General features: G+C 30.2%; 2 protein-coding genes across 2 annotated transcripts; one reads left to right on the top strand and one right to left on the bottom strand.

Moving 5' to 3' along the window:
- Nucleotides 1–460: 460 nt before the first annotated feature.
- Nucleotides 461–1,026, top strand: LOC145164000 (uncharacterized). The gene is made up of 2 exons (XM_079082731.1): nucleotides 461–545; nucleotides 632–1,026. Exons 1-2 carry the CDS (start codon nucleotides 461–463, stop codon nucleotides 1,024–1,026), a joined length of 480 nt encoding a protein of 159 aa, XP_078938857.1.
- Nucleotides 1,027–5,371: 4,345 nt separating this feature from the next.
- On the bottom strand, nucleotides 5,372–6,148 carry LOC145166503 (uncharacterized). Its single transcript, XM_079085507.1, has one exon. It carries the CDS (start codon nucleotides 6,067–6,069, stop codon nucleotides 5,518–5,520), a length of 552 nt encoding a protein of 183 aa, XP_078941633.1. The 5' UTR covers nucleotides 6,070–6,148; the 3' UTR covers nucleotides 5,372–5,517.
- Nucleotides 6,149–18,576: the final 12,428 nt, after the last annotated feature.

Below are 18,576 nucleotides of genomic sequence, written 5' to 3'. Positions count from 1 at the left end.
TAGATGGAAATCATGAACCCCTTCTCATAGCCTTTGCTTTGGGAACCATAAACCGTGACAATTCATGGTTATGGTTCTTGAGGAGGCTTAAAGAATGTTTAGGTGACAATACAGAAGTTGGTTTCATAAGCCATATGTCTGATTCCATAGACTTTGCAGTTCAAAGAGTCTACCCTGATTCACATCATGGCTATTGTTGTAAAAATATAGCCGAGAAAATACGCACTTCCACTGGAAGCAATACAGTCATAGAGCAGTTGTTCTGGAAGACTTGTAAAGCGTATAATTTGTCTCATTTTTATGCTTGTTTGAACAACTTAAAAAATGAGGTTAATGGGAATGATCTTCATTGGCTTGACAATATTCCCATTGCAAAATGGGTACGGGCTTGTTTTCCAAGAGTACGTTTCAATGTTAAATTCATTGACATTCCCGTTGTGTCAATTGGTTAAGAACAAACATGCATGAGTTTCCAATAACAGCAATCATTGAAATGGTCAATGACTCGATGCAAGCAGTGTATCTTCAACGTGCTGCGTTTGGAGGTAATTATAAGTTATGACATCACTCAAATGGTCAATTGATATGTTATTATACGTTATGACATCATAATTTTTGTTTTTTGATTCAGTTCATTTCACAGGGGATTTTCATGGTCTTCTAACCCCTTATGCACTTAAGGTGATTCATAAAAGATTTATCCACTCGGATGGTTGTAGGATTACGCATATTGTTGGCGACAGATATGAAGTGAGTAAGTATTCAACAACCAAATCTGTCCAATTAGACCGTGGTATTTGTAGTTGCGGTAAATGGAAAAAATGCGGTATACCTTGTGAGCATGCTATAGCTTCACTACAAAGACTTGAAATTGCAGAAATCCAGGAAATGGTAAATTTAAAGTTAAGTATTGCGGTGTATCGAAATGCTTATCAAACTAAGACGGTCAATCCTATTCCAACCCTTAGGCATTGGGAAGTACCAGTTGAAAGTGTTGTGGTCTTACCTCCACGACAATTCAATTGAACTGTATTATATGGATCATAACGAATATTAGTTTGTATTCAGTTCTATGTTAACCGTAGTTGTAATGGTCTGTTGGCATTCTTTAGTTTTTAATAAAAAATGTTTACCTTTAAATAAATAATTGTATTCCCATAATTGTAATGTACGGATGACAACGGCTATACAAACAGCTTTGCGGACTGACAAACATTATTGCGGACTGACAAAAAGCTCTGCGGACTGACAACAGCTCTCTGCGGAGTGGAAGGGACTATATATAGTCATGGATGGTCGTTGGATTTTTGATATAGAGTTATAATATTTTTTTTTAATTTAAATGAGTTCATCTTCAACTTTGTATATTTGCTCGTGCAACGAAGTTGATTGTTTCTATTGTGATCCGATCGACCCTTTTCTTGCCCCATCACCAAATTTAAGAGAGCCGCATATGTCTGAGGATACTTTGCAACAACTACAATGGGCTGAAGAACAACAAAGAAAAGATAAAGACTCATCTCGAGCTCTCACTGAACGTCGTGACCTCATTGCGGCAGAGTGCAAAGAGGTTGAGGAAAGGATGGCGATTATTAAAAAAAATCAAAGATCATGAGGAATGGATAAAAAAAACTAAGAAGAATATCAAACTGTCTGAAAAATGGCTTGCTGACAAGGATGCAGAAATGATAGAACTTGGGAGCCAAAAGGACCGTACGGAAGATAAAATAAGAATTAGGGACGACTACATAACAATGGACAAAGAAAAGTATCCTTTGCAATTCCCTTAAGTTAATTACTGTTGTTGTACGTTTACTATATGTTTCTGGTTTGTTGAATGTATTATCTTCGAGTATTAGTTATTATTCTACTAGTAATGATGCACTAATATAATATAATCATAATATTACCCATCATCTTTAAAATAAACACACCATTTCAAAGTACACAAATTAATGTCCTCTAAAACAAAACATAATTAATTATAAATACAAAATCAATCATTCAAATCAAACGTTGAACAATAGTCTTCTCTCTGCGCCCCACTCGTCTAACGCGTCTCTTGTGTCCCGTGCGTCTCTAGCGTCTCCGGAGTCCCTTCTGGCCCTTTCCCTTTCCCTTTTGTGTTACTACCTGATGCCAAACTACTTTTTGTAGACTTTTTTTGTTTCTTTGGGACCAATGCCGGACAAGTCGCTGCATTATGTGTTGTATTATCACATCTACTACACCTTCTTACTATAGGTTCCTCACTTTGTGACGGGATACGATTTCTGTTTCTCGGTCTACCAGCTTGACGTGTATCCATTATCGGGGGTTTAACAACCATCATCTCAGCAGGAATCTCCCAATCGCACGGTTCTGGAAGGGGGTAAACCAGCTCCTCATACGTACTTCGGTACGTTTCCATTTTGTAAGCATCTATAGCCAGATGTCCGAAGTTAGTTTTTTTCAAGTGCTTCAAGACCATTATGACATGACCACAAGGCAACCCAGTTCCGTCCCAATATTTGCATGTACAAGTCTCTTGCCTCAGATCAACTATGCCACCATGTTTATATTGCATCTGAAACACCAGAAACGGACCATCCTGTCGTACGCTCTTCATTTTTACTAACTACTTTTTCAGCCCACTCGGTTAGCACTGTTGAACGTTTCCCTGTAAAGAAGATATATATATATAATTAACTTATTATTCGACCTAATTAAAGTCCAAATTAAATTCATACCTCCTTCGATGCGATGCTTGTTACACCATTCCTTTGAAAGACGACGAAAGAACTCAAGGAGGGGTATTATATGCATCTTCCTTGCATCTACAGATAAAGCATTCATGGACTCTACGCTGTTCGAGGTCATGTAATCGTACCGTTTCGACAGCGAATATGCTCTAGTCCATTTAGCACGGGGAATTTCACTTAGATACGCTGCTACTTGCGGCCTAGTAGAACTAAATCTATACCACAATTCTTCAAAAACATTTCTTTTGTAAGATTTCACAAACCTCCAAAACAACACTTTTGTTTTATCATTTTTCCCAAACCTGTGTACTATGTTTCCTAGTAGATGAAAAGCACACAAGCCATGATGAGCATGTGGGAAAACATTTTCAATACTAACCCGAATTGCATCGGCCCTATCAGTTACAAAAGTCAATTCTTGACAATCACCAACACATTCATACAACTTTTCAAGAAACCATGTCCAAGTAAGACCACTCTTTTTTTTGCATATTCCGTGCGCAAGGGGCAGTATCTGGTTGTTCTCATCCATAGCTACTGCATGCAATATGGTTCCCTTAAAATCACCCTTCAAATGGGCATCATCCATAATTATAACTTTACGACAAAAACGTTTGAACGCTCGTATCTGCAATATATTAAAATGGAACACATAAACACTCTATAATTTTTTAAAAAAAATTATATATTAAATAACAAGTTTTTTGTATTTACCGTGCTCCCAATGGCATAAAAACAACACTCGAAACAATCTTCAGAATCTGTTTGAATATAGGCCACTGTACCAGGATTATGCCTCTTCAAATTGTGAAAATAAATAGGAAGTTTGGAAAAACATTCTTCAGAGGATCCCAACAACAGTTCCATAGCATATTGTTTTGCACGCCAAGCTTGTTTGTAATCTACATTGATTTCCAGCAAAGCATTCAAATCCCTTGATATTTCATTAGGCCTCCAAACCTTGGAACGAGTTTTTCCCATAATCTCATGCAATATAGTACCCATGACTTTTTTATTAGCATGCTTATGATTAGGGTGTATCTGTAATGACGAACATGTGTGCACGTTGTTGAAAGTCCTGATTTCAAATTCATCAGTGGGATCAAGGCGTTTTGCATATAAACGCCAACTACAGTTCTCAATTTCACAATATACCTCATAACGATTTTTGTTAGAATGTTTGGTCTTAAACTGAAACTTTTCTCTAGTTGCTTTAAGACTCAAAGCAAATATTAGTTGTTTGTTATCATATGTTTGACGAACAAACATATCATCATTTGGACCTAAACTGTGAAATGGTCCGGGTTCAACAATAGGATCAGGACAATCAGGTTTGGGAGGCATACCGTAAAATATGTCTGAAGCTTTTTTCCCGTGTGTGAACTCATCTTTTGACCATCCTTCATTTGACTCTTCACCGTCTGACAAAGTTTTGTCAGTCAGTCTTCCAAACTCATATAAATTTTTTTCTTCAACCGTATTCACTGCCACAGTTTCTTCTTGTGGACACTCTTCAACATTATCAGATACAACGTTTTCAACATTGTGTGGTACAATCTTGTCAACCGCTTCTGTCTGTTCGACCAATCCCTGAAACACCTCTAAATACAAATGCAAAATCTCCTTCGTTTCAGAAATTACATTTCTAAGTTGATGAACATCTGCTTCGTCTAAAATATTCATAACATACACATGAACCGGGTGTTGAAATGACAATGATATATTACTATTGAACACATTAGCCTTAATTTTGACCAAATCAAACAATATTCGACGATCAAAATTTGGCGGAAGCAGTAAACCTAAGTTGTTAAACTTTGGTCTAACGTAGATGTTAATCTCATTACTTATCTGTCAAAAACCCCTAGTACATAAAATAACAAAACTCATATTTTTTTGGAAAATGAAATGAAAAAAAAGTGATCTATTGTATAGATAATCGGCCAAATGGAGCTAAAAAAATGAAAAAGAACACTTTGTATCAAAAAAACCGTCTAAAATGCATTGCAACCACCCATTCCGCGGAGACATTAATCTTTCCGCGGAGCTCCTCGTCACCTTCTCCGCGGAGGAATTTATGAATGTCAAACAACTCACTCCGCGGTGGAATTTATGTATCTGCAGAGGGCCTATGCGGGACAATCTTTTAAACATTAAAAAATCAGAATTTTGGATGGTCCGCGAAGATGACGTCATTCCGCGGAGGGTCCTCCGCGGAATATATGTCTATAGCCGGAAAAACTTATTTTTATGATTAAATTTTGAAGTTGACCCCCATTTTTTGTCTATTTGCGGTATTTTCCCTTTAATCAAAGTATTTTTTTATGTTTTGTAGGTTTAAGATTTTTAGTTTTTCTTCTTTCTTAAGTAGGATTTTTTTTAATGTCATGTTATATTTTAAAAATAATAATAATAATGAAATGTAATGTTTTTTAATTTTGAGGTAATAAAATGTTAAGCGTTTTTATTAAAATTAAAGTTTTTATTTAAATTCAATTGTTAAAAAAATATAGTATAAAATCATATTTTTACGATAGAAATGACATGACGATAACTTAGGTTTTAGAATGGTTTTAACAGGTTTATACACCATGTCCATATGGACTAGACTAATTAATAGCCGAACAGTATGAGTATGACGTGGTTTCTTCGATCGTTAAACACTAAACAGTAAATCTATGTATACATTTTTTCCATGTCTATTTTTCTAATATAAAAAGAACCAAAGAACTTTACAAAATATTTTCTAACGTATTAACCATAAAATCAACCTATGTCACTGCGCCGGCAACGATTCCGGCCGCCTTGACATATCGGCCGATCCAAATCCTAGATCTGTATAATCAAACAAACCCTCTAAAGCCACGTATTCACCATTTTGGTTGTTGTTGCCGTTGTTGTTAACATTAACATCACCGGCGGCGCAATCAAATCCATACTCGAACGATTCATAGTTCGGGATTTCATCATCTACCCATGAAAACTCCCCGAGTTCAACCAACTCAGTCGATACCTCTATCCTTTCCGACTCAGTCGGTGTCGTCTCCGTAGGCGGGAGTCCGAGTTCGTCGTCGGATGCCTCGAGGAGAAACTCGAGATCCGGGCGAGAGTCGCCGGACTCGGAGGCCTGGTCGAGTGTCTCCGGCGGAGGAGATATTTCGTCTTCGAAGCTTTTTATGAACGAGTCGAGGTCGTCACCGACGGTGCACACGTCGGAGTCGTCTAGAGTGTCGAGAAGGTCATCTCGGATTCTCTTTGCCTCCGGTGAGTTGAGCTCGGACTCGTCCGAGTCGGAACGGAGTCGCTTTTTGTTACTCGAGGATTCCATTTTGTAAAAGAGAGACGTTACAGGGGTATTTTGGGGATTTTAGAGAAAAATCAGAGTGGGGGACAGCGGTGGGTAAGGTGATGGGAAGTGGAATGGAAGGCGCGAGGGTTTATATAGAGAGAGAGAAAGTTCGATTTATTTTAATTTAATAAAATATTAATTTTTTTTATTTCTTTTTTGAATTTTGAATTTATTTTTTTATGATGTGGACGTGAGAGGGTCGTGGGTCCAGATACTTTCGCCATCACGGACGTATTAACTTTTATTTTTTCTTCTTTTCTTTCTTTCTTTTCAAACCAATATATGATGCTCTTTGCCCATTGATAAATTCAAACACTTTAACATTGATATAAAATATTGTAGGTAATTACATATTTTGTAAAGAACAAGTTTTTTGACTCTATTAAAAAAACAGCAAGTCAAATGGATCATTTTTTGCATTTTTTTTTCAAAATCTTATAATTGTTAAAATATTTAATGTAAGGGGTTTTTTAATAAGATGTCTCTAATATATTATGTTTTTCTTTATATATATATATATATATATATATATATATATATATATATATATATATATATATATATATATATATATTAAATATTTTAACAATTATAAGATTTTGAAAAAAAAATGCATATATATATATATATATATATATATATATATATATATATATATATATATATATATATATATATAGGATGAGGTTCAATAGAGAACCATAATTAACCAAGGAACCAATTTTTTTTTCAACTTTTAGAACTTATTTTTTATCAAAAAAAAAACTAAAAATACAAAAATTCGTAACTTTTTATCCTTTTTCCAATGGTATCAAATTCGAATTTTTTTTTTAACGTCAAATTCACAATGTGAATCTGGATTCACACGGTGAATCCAAAAAATATTTTTCACATTCACAATGTTAATATATGAATTTAGATATTTTTAGATTTTTTTTTCGATAAAGAATAAGCTCTAAAAATTGAAAAAAAGATTTGTTTCTTTGAATAACCAATAATTATGGTTCTCTATTTAACTTTTCCATATATATATATATATATATATATATATATATATATATATATATATATATATATATATATATAATGTTTTTCTTAATATAATATATATAATAAGTTGTAACTTTTTACATCATAAACTTTTTAAAGAAATATTTAAAATAAGATTTGAATAATAAGGGACTTTTAAATATTCAGAAACTTAGTATAAGTTTTTTATATTAATTGTTTACCATTATTATTTTTTAGAACATCTATAAACTCAGCCATTATTATTCTACTCTTAAGCTTATATCTTTTTTGTTTATAACGAAACTTGAATATTTAATTTTTGGTTGTGGATGCCTATCATCAATATAATATAAGTGGTTTTGAATAAATGAGAAGGTTATAATAGATCCAACATTAATATAATAGTCTTTTTGTTATTGGTTTATTTTTTATTTAAAAATTAATGTTCTTTTTTTATTGAAATTTCCATTAGGCGCGATTGAAATTGATTTTATATAGCAGTTTTCTATATTTTAAGGTTAATTCATATTTTATAAACTATTTGTAGTTTTTATTTTTTTTGGTTATAAAGTTTATTGCTAACATGTCCCGTTTAAAGCACTAATTTTATTGTTTAGTTTGGGTCTTTAAATATCCATTAATTCTTCTTTCACTAACAACTGGAACATTGTACAAAGAAAAAACACGAACACATAGAGTTCTGAAAAGTATAAATTCTTATTTACATGATCCGAATTGTTAATGTACACGAACAAATAACTTCCTAAGTGGAGGACAAAGACATATCATCATGGCTCCACTTGTTACGTATTATCACTCATATCCATTCAAATTACAACAGTTGTGTTTTTAACCTTATTTGACTATTATTAAAAAATTATAAGAACACGTAAAAAATAATATAATATATATTACACAAAATAGACTATTGTTATCTAGAAAAAAAGAATTAACTTTTACCAACTTTCTTTATTTTCTCATAGTGATTATTGTGATTGTTTTAGGTGCCGTTTGTTTTTTTCTAAAAAACCACTTCTGACCACTTATTGTTGCGTCGCGCAACACTTAGCCATTCGCAGTAGTTTGGTTTTCAGAAGACTTCTAACTTAAAAACTGTTGCGTGTGTGTTGCGTAGTGCAGCACTAGATCGTCTGTTTCAAACCTCTTCACAACTTACTTTAACTTATTGCAGCAGTCTGCAGACGTTAAAAAACAAACACACTTTTTATTACATGTTGCAGACGATTGGTCCATCTCTTCTGCTACAGAGGGTTGCAGAGGTGGTCTTCAGACTTCAAACATTTTCGCTTCAAAAAAACAAACAACACCTTAACATCCATGGAATCCTTCAACATATTATTTATAATATCTATATCTTTATAACCGTGTTTATCAAAGGTTTATGATGTATTTGGTGCGTCATAATTAGCTGATAAGTTAATTTATTTTTTGAAATTATTGAAGTTGTAATGTTTGCCAAACAATAGTTATTTAAACTAGATTTTCATGAGTTTTTTTCCATTAAATAATTATACAAAACATATTTTTCTATGTGTTTTTATGTTATTTTATATCTTATAACTAGCTATCAACTAGTTTTACAAAACGTTATTTTTTTATCATCTAATAGTTTTTCAGCTAACAACCAAACATAACCTTATATTGGATATATGATATTTTAAACTTTCTTTTAACATAAATTCAGAACATGATACATTATTAAAATGATATGTCCTCCACCTATTTCCGATTTCATTACCTTTACTTTCGGTTCAAGTTAACTTTTAACCCTTTCTCCAAAGGTTTTAAGCATTTTAAGGGATTCAAACTTTTCTATAGCAAGTTTGGACCCATGGAACAAGAGTAATCACAATAAGATGAAGTCCCCACTTCTCGATTTCATATGATTTAATTACCGTTAACTTTATAAGATAAGAAAATTTCAAAAAGTGGTTCTTGATTTGTAATTTATAGAGGTATTCTCCTAAAACAATATACGTAACAATATAGAAAAATTGAACCTAATAGTTACGTCATTGTATCAAATTTAAAGTATAGCCAACAGTCGCTAACACACACACACACACACATATATATATATATATATATATATATATATATATATATATATATATATATTTATATATATATATATATATATATATATATATATATATATATTTATATATATATATATATATATATATATTTATATATATATATATATATATATATATATATATATGAGGTAGGTTCAAATGTTTCTCACATCTATTGTGTGCTAGAATGCACCAATAAGAATTTTGTAATAATTATATGTATATTAAATGCTATCCATACTTATAACTCATTTTTATGGAAACTAATTAGATTCGTCATTAATGTCAACAATAATGTTCTTTCAGAATGAATTCATATCTAGAATAATGAGAGTGTATTCCAGCAGAATGAGAATATATTCTAGTAGAATACACTCTCGTTTTTCATATTCCATACAACTTTATTGTATTTTAAGTGAGTGATTCCTGAAACAAAATACAAACTATATATAAAAACCTAGATACGAATTCATTTTGAAAGAATGTTATTGCTAACATTAATGACAGATTTAATTATCTTCCATAAAAAGAGAAGATATCATTTAATATACATATAATTATGGAAATCATTTAATATTTATATTTATTTAATTAAATAATTATTTAATTTACCAAATTTCTATTGGTGTATTCTAACACACAATAAATATAAGAAACAAAATAACCTAGCCCATATATATATATATATATATATATATATATATATATATATATATATATATATATATATATATATATATATATATATATATATATATTCGAGTTATAATCAATACATAGAGAGTATTATCATGACATAAAGAATGACCACTTAATAATGAAGGTGATTTAACAACTTATATGTTTAAGTGTTCATCATTCATGACTTTAAGGCTGTTGGGTGTGGGCAACATGTTATGACATGTTATCACACCCAAAGTGTCCACCTCATCTAACTACTCATACTTTTGGTGTTATAACACACAATGTGGAAATGAGCAACACCAAAGAACATGTAATAACACCTATCATTTTCTATTTAATTTTTTATTTTTTTTTTATGTTTGTAATTTCCATTTTTCTATTTTCTTTTATTTTTTTAATTTATGTCATAATAATTTTTAAAAAACATATAAATTAAATAACACATAATTAAAATAAATACTAATTAAAAACTACATTATAACGAAAAAAACATAAAACGACGTTACAACGAAAAAAAACATAGACCGAAAAAAAAACATTGACAAAAAAAAAACATTACAACGAAAAAAACATTAATCTTCGTCTAAATATTTCTGCTCAATCTTCGCCTTCATTTTTCGGTGTGTCTCCAACCGTCTCGGTGGCAAATTCTCCTCGCTAGTTTGAAGAATTGCCAAATCTTTCGCAATACGATTGTCCTCGGCTTCACGACGCAGGAACTCAAAATGATCATGTTGCAACTCATATCTTTTACGCGCGATTTCGTTGTGCTCGTCAAATTTTTGTTTCATTTCGGCTTACTCTCGACGTCTACTTCCGGCTTCATCCGCGTGTCGTTGAGCACGCCTCGCTTTGTCGCGGCCTATCGGTCGTCGAGGCGGGAAGATCTCTTCAAGGTCGTTCAAGTCGTCCGGTATCTCATCCGTGTCCGCATTGAGGTCGATGTTCGTGTGTGCGTCCGAAACATCGACCAAACCCGAGTCGCGCGACCTTTTCGATTGTTGTTCCATAAATGTGTCCGTTTTATTCCACTTTGGGTCTTCCTTGACAATCTCCCAAATGTTTTTGTGCTAAAAAACGTGACCGGTCTCGATATGATATTGCTCCCTCGCCGCTTTATAAACGTCAAAATCGGTCGCACCACTTTACTTGTGCGAGGAAAGTTTGTTGTAGACGGAATTGAACTTGGTGCACTTCTTGCTTATTTGAGTCCATTTGCTACTCAACATGTCGTGATTGCGATACTTTTCATCTTTATTCAAAATGGTACGAAATTTCCCGAGCACGACTTCCCAAAAAACAACTCTTCGCATATCGTTTTCTTGCGTTGAATTTTTTGATGTCCCGCACCAAGCCACCACCGACGCGTATTCCTCCTCCGCGGTCCACCATGTTGGAGGTTCGTCTTCCAATTGTTCCATTGCAACCGCTTTCCCTTTCCTTCGTGCTCTCCCTTTTGGGGTCGTTTTTTCCGCTCCCCCCTCCCCCCGCTTGCGTCTCGGGTAAAGTTTGTTGGGTGGGTTGTGTTGTGTGGTATTTTGTTGCATTGTAGCAAATGGGTTGAAAATGTTTTGTGGAAGGGTTGTAGTGACTTGTGGTGGGGGTGAGGTGATATTGAAAATATTGCCTTGAGTGTTGAGGAAGTTCGCGTACATTGCGTATTGTGCAAAACCAAGAGGCGAAGGTGTATTTTTGTTTGGAGGAGAAGTGTTGGAGTTTTGATCCATAGTAAAGAAAAGAGAATTTTTTTGAAGATTTGTAATTAAAAAGGTTTTATATAGGATTGTAGATAAGAAATAAAGGTTGATGTATATGTATATATATAGGTGTAAGAGGTAAAAAGATTGAAAAAATTAATTTTTTTTTTACATTTTTGACCGTTTTACAACAGTTCAAAAATCAAAATGTATACGTTGGAAGTGGATTTGCGTCGAAAAATGGTCGTTTTCAAGCGTTACCATAGTAACGCGTTGTAACATAACGCGTAAAAACGCAAGGGGGCACGGTGTTTCAGGCGTTATAACGTCGTTTTTGGTACGCCACGTCGGAATAACGCGTTGTGTCGTTGCCCACTCCGAGCGGTCTGATTGTTCTATGATATCAATCCAACTTTCAAATTGTATGAAAACATTATAATGAAAAAGATACATATATCATGGAACTAGAATCATTCCACCGTGTATTTATAGGGACATCAACATTAAGATACTGATATATCATAAATAAATTTAAATTACCTTTTTTGTGATCCGTTATTTAGTTCAGGACTCATTAGGCATGCCTTTTGTTATGGCAACTTTTTATAGGAAGTTGGTTGTGAGGCTTACTTGTTCCTTTCATACTTGTACTCGTCTTTTGAACCTTACTAGAATTATCACTATCACTTATTTGAGTCTTTACGTATTCAAAGTAATACTGAAGTATTTTATGGGGTAGTAAAAATAAAGCATACAAGTATACATATCATTAACACCGAAATGATAAGTTTTATAAACACCCTACTCAATTATCAGATTCATTTTGGTTAGACCAACAATTTAATATTATAGGGTCCTAAACATTATACTATGCTACATAAATATTGCAATCAACTTTGGACAAAATCACAACATTTATACATATTATGTTAAAACTCACTGTGTGAATCATCATCCAATTAACTCTTGGGTTACTTGAATAATAACTCAAACACAAATTTAATGTGGTGTTTAAAAAAACTCTTATGTCAAACTTAATCAATCTTTTTTTAGCCCAGCCATTTAAACATAACATCGAAGTTACCACTTATAATGAAGCGTCATGATCTAACTATTAGTTCTTTTATATGTTTTTCTCGTAATGAGTTCGTCTTTGCAAAACAACATTAGTAATAAACCTAATGTTGAGGCTCGTGTTTGACACGATTCCTTAAACATATTCAACATTTCTTCCCAATTTATAACATCTAAAGCAGCGTGTATTGTCGGATTAGACCGTCTACCTGAAAATTTAAATGAAAAATGTATGTAGAGAGAAGGAGAAGAGAGTATCTGTTGAGGTATGTTCGAATGAGAACCATGTATCTTTTTATATATTAATCTCTGTAACTTTATTCATTAATTCGAATTTAATTACGAATTAACTCACATCAATTATAACAAAGACCAAAACTGTAAAGTTTTACAAAAAGTTATATATTATACTGATCTCTGTTACTGTATTAATTAATTTGTGATTAATTATGTATTAAGTCATATTTAATTAATGTATCAACTATAAAAAGGACTAAAACTATAAAGTTCTGCATAAACATGACTTGTGAGTATTTTTTTGGGTAATTTTTATGGAAATCTATTATTTTACTAATATATGTCATATGATCTATCATCTTATTGACATTTAATGTCAAAAATAAAAGTAAAAATATAATTTTATTGGGTATTTTTATATAAACTATAAATGATAATAAAATGATCACCTATATATAGGATTTCAAAAATAATAAAATACTATGTAACGATAATGTTTTATAATATTTAGTATTTATTATTTTAAAAGTTTTGAATTTCTTAGTTTTTTTTAACAAATTACATTCATTTCACTTTATTTAATAAATCAATTGATTAACTGATAAAAAAACTAATATTTAAATATAATTAAGGTATAAAATTAAGTGTTCTTGAATGTAAGATCAAAATCTAAACTAAAAATAAAAAGTTAATGAAAATTAAATGTTCGGAATGGCCTATTCAAAGGTTCTTATTCAATAAAAAGTTTTCCAAATTTTTTCAAATAGTTAAAAACTTCAGAAAAACTTTCATTGGAGATGTTTAAGATCATTGTCATTTTTTCTTCATAAATTGAGTAAAAAATAAGGTAAATAGTATTTAATCTCCAACTCTACTCTATTTTTTATTTTATTTTTTTATCCCAAAAAGTATATTGCTACAATATTTTATTTTTGTAACATATATATTGTCAAATACACCCCTCTAATAATTAGATTTTAACAAATATATTATATTTTTTCATTACAATAATATTATAAATTATATTATCATAAATAAAAATATTTATATATAACAAACTTGAATTAACTATTAATTTATTATAAATAATTGTTAAATAAATAAGATTATATTTATAATAAATATATCAAGATCACCAACATATTCCATTACTATATTATTTAAAATAATACATCTAATCATTATGTCATGTAGTTAGGGCTGTCAAATCGGGCAGTCGTGTCGTGTTTTTGTCTGACACGACACGACACGACAATGTTTTGTATAGCACGAACACGACACGACACGATGTCGTGTTTTTTTTCATTAACACGAAAGCAAACCAATTAAAACACGACAACACGACACGACACGACCAATATAATATTACAACACTATTAGTGTATTTCGTTCATACTTAAAGATATATAACACGACAAAAACGACAAACACGAAAAACACGACAACCGAATGCTTAATCGTGTCAATTTCGTGTCGATTTATGAACACGAACACGACACGATACGACACGAAATCTTGTTTTTTAATCTTGACACGAAAACGACACGAACACGAATTCGAATTTTGATTTCGTCCCGATTTCGTTTCGTTTCGTGTATTTTTGTCGTGTCGTGTCATAAATTGACACCCCTACATGTAGTATATATTTAGTTTTTTATATGAATTCGATAAATAATTATTAAACTCTATACTTATGATTATTAATATAAATTAGTATATAACATGATATTACAAATATTAAATATTGCATTTAAATTATAATTAGTAGATAAAAATAAACTAAAAATGTATAAAATAAAAAAGCTAGAGACTAAAATGGGAAACTAAAACTTTTAACTTAATTTTTTGAGATATGAATAGTAATCCGAATACTATTTAATATCACTAAAAATAAAGATGAAAATAATGTAGGACCGGAGGAGAACAAAGAATAAATAGAGTGAAAGAAAGGGAGTCCGAGGGTAGGTTTAAGCTAAGGGGTAGTTTTATTTTCTTTATTTATTTATTTTATTTATTTATTTATTTATTTTTTTGCTTAAAAAACATATAGCTATTTTCCGAACACTTTTAAAGGAATTTAAACTACATCACTCAAGTTTTAACTACCATCTATAGTATGATTTTGCCAAAACATATAGTACTTTATACTTTAGCTTTTGTGATTTATATTAGTTTACACATTTCAAAAATTTATAATAATTATTTTTGTGGAACGCTTCAACAAAAATACTAAATTCAACTTTCACTTGGTAGCTATTTTTGCGAGGGTAGGTTTAAGCTAAGGGGTAGTTTTATTTTCTTTATTTATTTATTTTATTTATTTATTTATTTATTTATTTTTGCTTAAAAAACATATAGCTATTTTCCGAACACTTTTAAAGGAATTTAAACTACATCACTCAAGTTTTAACTACCATCTATAGTATGATTTTGCCAAAACATATAGTACTTTATACTTTAGCTTTTGTGATTTATATTAGTTTACACATTTCAAAATTTTATAATAATTATTTTTGTGGAACGCTTCAACAAAAATACTAAATTCAACTTTCACTTAGTAGCTATTTTTGCGAAAGATTACTTTAATCAAACAAACTTTTTTTTGTAAATGTTTACTTAATTTTAACAAGTTATATAAATCAAAATATAAAACATGATGATATCATAATTGAAGATATTTTAAGCTAAACATTAATTTTTTCAGTTCACACACCAAAGATGACATTAATCCAAAATATAATTCAAATAAATATTTATAGTTTTTTAACTTTATACATCTTAAAAACTTACTATTTTTTTCGAACAATATTACAGAAATAACTATATCTTTCAACCACCCTGTATTAAATAGTTTTGACAAACGCTTCAAAATAAATATTAATTTTCAACTTTCACTTAGGTGCTGTTTGTTTTTTCTGAGACAAAATGTATGCAGTCTGCAGACCATATCTGTAGACCTCTGCAGTAGAAGAGGTGGACCAAACGTCTGCAGTCTGAAAAAAAAAGACTGTTTGTTTTTTTAACATTTGCGGGCTATTAAAATAAACTGATTTTTTTATACTTCAAAGTGATTTTTTAATATTTTTATGACTTTGTTATAACTAATTAACGAATCTAGATCAACTTTTATGTATTATTATATAAAAAATAAAAATAAAAATGGTATGAATTAACGTATATATTTGATAAAAACCAACTTTGGTTGCAAAGTTATAACTAAACATTATAATTAGTGATCAAAGAATTTGATACAAAAATTGATGAAAATAAACTTCGATTTTTTCAATTAAATCCATTAAAAACGTACCATAAATATTTTCTTGAGAAATTGACGATACTGTATTAAATAATGTTTTACAAAATTTGGCAAAAAAAATATAAGAATATATTATGATTTTTTTTTCATATTTATATAAACAACTTCAACGACTATTATTGTAATAAATCTTTATTTATAAATTTGTCAAAAATGTCATGTTTGTATCGTCGAACATTTTTTTTTAAGTTTTGTTATTTTTTTTTCAAATTGTTTATCATTAATAAAGTTGGAAAAAATATAAATTAAAAAAAAAACTTTAAAAAAATAAAGATATATATGGTTTTTTAGGCTAGAAGATGTCTGAAGATGTTAGAAGACTCTGGTCCACATCTGCGTCAAGAAGAGGGCGCGCAGACATTTTTAGGTCTGCAGTCTTAAAAAAAAACAAACAGTCTGCGAAGGCTAATGTCTGCGCGTGGTCTGCGCGGCGCAGACAGAAGAGGTCACGCAGATCTGCAGACAAAAAACAAACACTATCTTAGTATCTATTGTTGCCAAAGATAACTTTAATCAAATAAACTTTTTTGTAAATGTTTACTTAATTTCAACAAGATATATAAATCGAAATATAAATCATGACGATATCATAAATTATTTTTTATTTTATTTGGTGTGAGTAATAAATACTCATAATTTATTCGGACGTGTTTGTTCTACTTGGAAAAGCATTGAAGTGGATTTAAATGTTGGTTTGAGATCCGGTGGAAAAAGGTTGTTTGTGTGCATATCTAGATAATTGGCTTTTACTTTTCCCTATGTTTCATTTTTGAGGTTATACATTGACTTTTCTTTACATAAATCTATTACAATTTCAAATATACTTTTATATTCATGCTAATATCTTTTATCGTTCTACCTTCTAAATAAATATCTAGATCTAATAATAATTATTATTATTATCATTGTATATTTTTTGCAAACATATATATATATATATATATATATATATATATATATATATATATATATATATATATATATATATATATATATATATATATACACACACAAGTCATGCTTTATTCTCTTATCCTTAGGCTGCTCAGTATGGGGTTTAAATGTTGCGGATTAGAGTGATGTGGCTTCCCTTCATGTTTTTGAGGACGCTCGAACACCACCACCCTAAAAATGTTGTGGCAAGTCGTGGAGGTCTCAACGCAAGGAAAGTAGGATACAAAATGGTCTCTTGACCTTTTAACGGTCACATTTAAAAACATGTTTTTTTCTCAATAAATACAATACCAATTTTTTTTTTACACACTACTATCTTTTTTCCTATCATTTTTACAAATTTCCAACAAAAGTTTATTATGGATCCATTTGACTCATCTGATGATGATGTTATGACTATCACCATAATGTACGCGTATTACACTAATGAACTAGAAGAAAAAAAATGAAGTCGCTTTACGAACAAGAAGTGTGAGGTTAACACGAACATCTATATCACGATTATTTTGCGGGTAATTGTGTATACAACTCAAAAGATTTTTAACGAATATTTCATTTGAGTATGAATGTGTTTGTACGGATTGTCAACGTCTTAGAAAGCATGTATCATTCCGTTTGTATTTATACTATTAAATATATCTTTAGGTATCTTTAGGCTTCGACAATACTTTGTGGATCATATCTATGATGTTAACGATAATGACGAGTATTGTATTTAGAAAAAAGAAAAAAGGGAAAAAAATTATGTAATTTATTTTTATGTTATATTTCATAAAATTACGTAATATATTTTTAAAATTGTTGAAAAAATAAAAAAATAAAACTAAAAAAAATTGTATGAAATTATTTTGATGTATCGATGTGGTGAATATTTTCTATAAAAAAAAATATTCTAACAAAAATAGTGTCATGTGGAAAGTGTCTTTCTTTATTATCTCAAAAGTTTTAGTCAACTCGTCATTTTCCTAACATTTACCATAGGAAATATGACAATTCCACCGTCTTAAAATAATTTCCACCACATGATTTAAGTTATATTAAAATATAAATTTTATGTAATATTTAGTTAAATTAACAAAAATAGTATTTATGGCTAAAATTAACAATAATAATTTCATTTGACAAAATGTAGAGAGACGTTGCCATATTAGTTATAATTCAATAATACTACTACAAACTTAAAGAGATTTTTTTAAATTTCTTTTACCTTTTTATAATTTTTTTTAAACTAAGATCGATACCAATAATATGTTATATTAGTCTCACTAGTCGTGTGACTCATGTATTACATAAGTTATTTTAAAAAAAGTTAGTTATAAAGGTTTAAATATTTGAGAACTTTAAATTTATAAGAAAATAATAAAAATAATAAATTATTAAAATTAAAATTTTTTTATATTTTAAATTTAAACAA

The sequence above is a fragment of the Lactuca virosa genome, chromosome 3, assembly GCF_052849685.1.
Source record: "Lactuca virosa cultivar CGN04683 chromosome 3, Lactuca_virosa_CGN04683_v6, whole genome shotgun sequence".
Classification (NCBI taxonomy): Eukaryota; Viridiplantae; Streptophyta; class Magnoliopsida; order Asterales; family Asteraceae; genus Lactuca; species Lactuca virosa.
This window is presented reverse-complemented; position numbering and strand designations above follow the sequence as displayed.

Excerpts from the sequence above, each read along its gene's own strand:
- LOC145164000 (XM_079082731.1), top strand. The coding sequence starts at position 461 with ATGCATGAGTTTCCAATAACAGCAATCATTGAAATGGTCAATGACTCG. Across the intron at positions 546-631 it reads TCAACGTGCTGCGTTTGGAG|TTCATTTCACAGGGGATTTT; the intron begins GTAATTATAAGT and ends TTTTTGATTCAG.
- LOC145166503 (XM_079085507.1), bottom strand. The coding sequence starts at position 6,069 with ATGGAATCCTCGAGTAACAAAAAGCGACTCCGTTCCGACTCGGACGAG.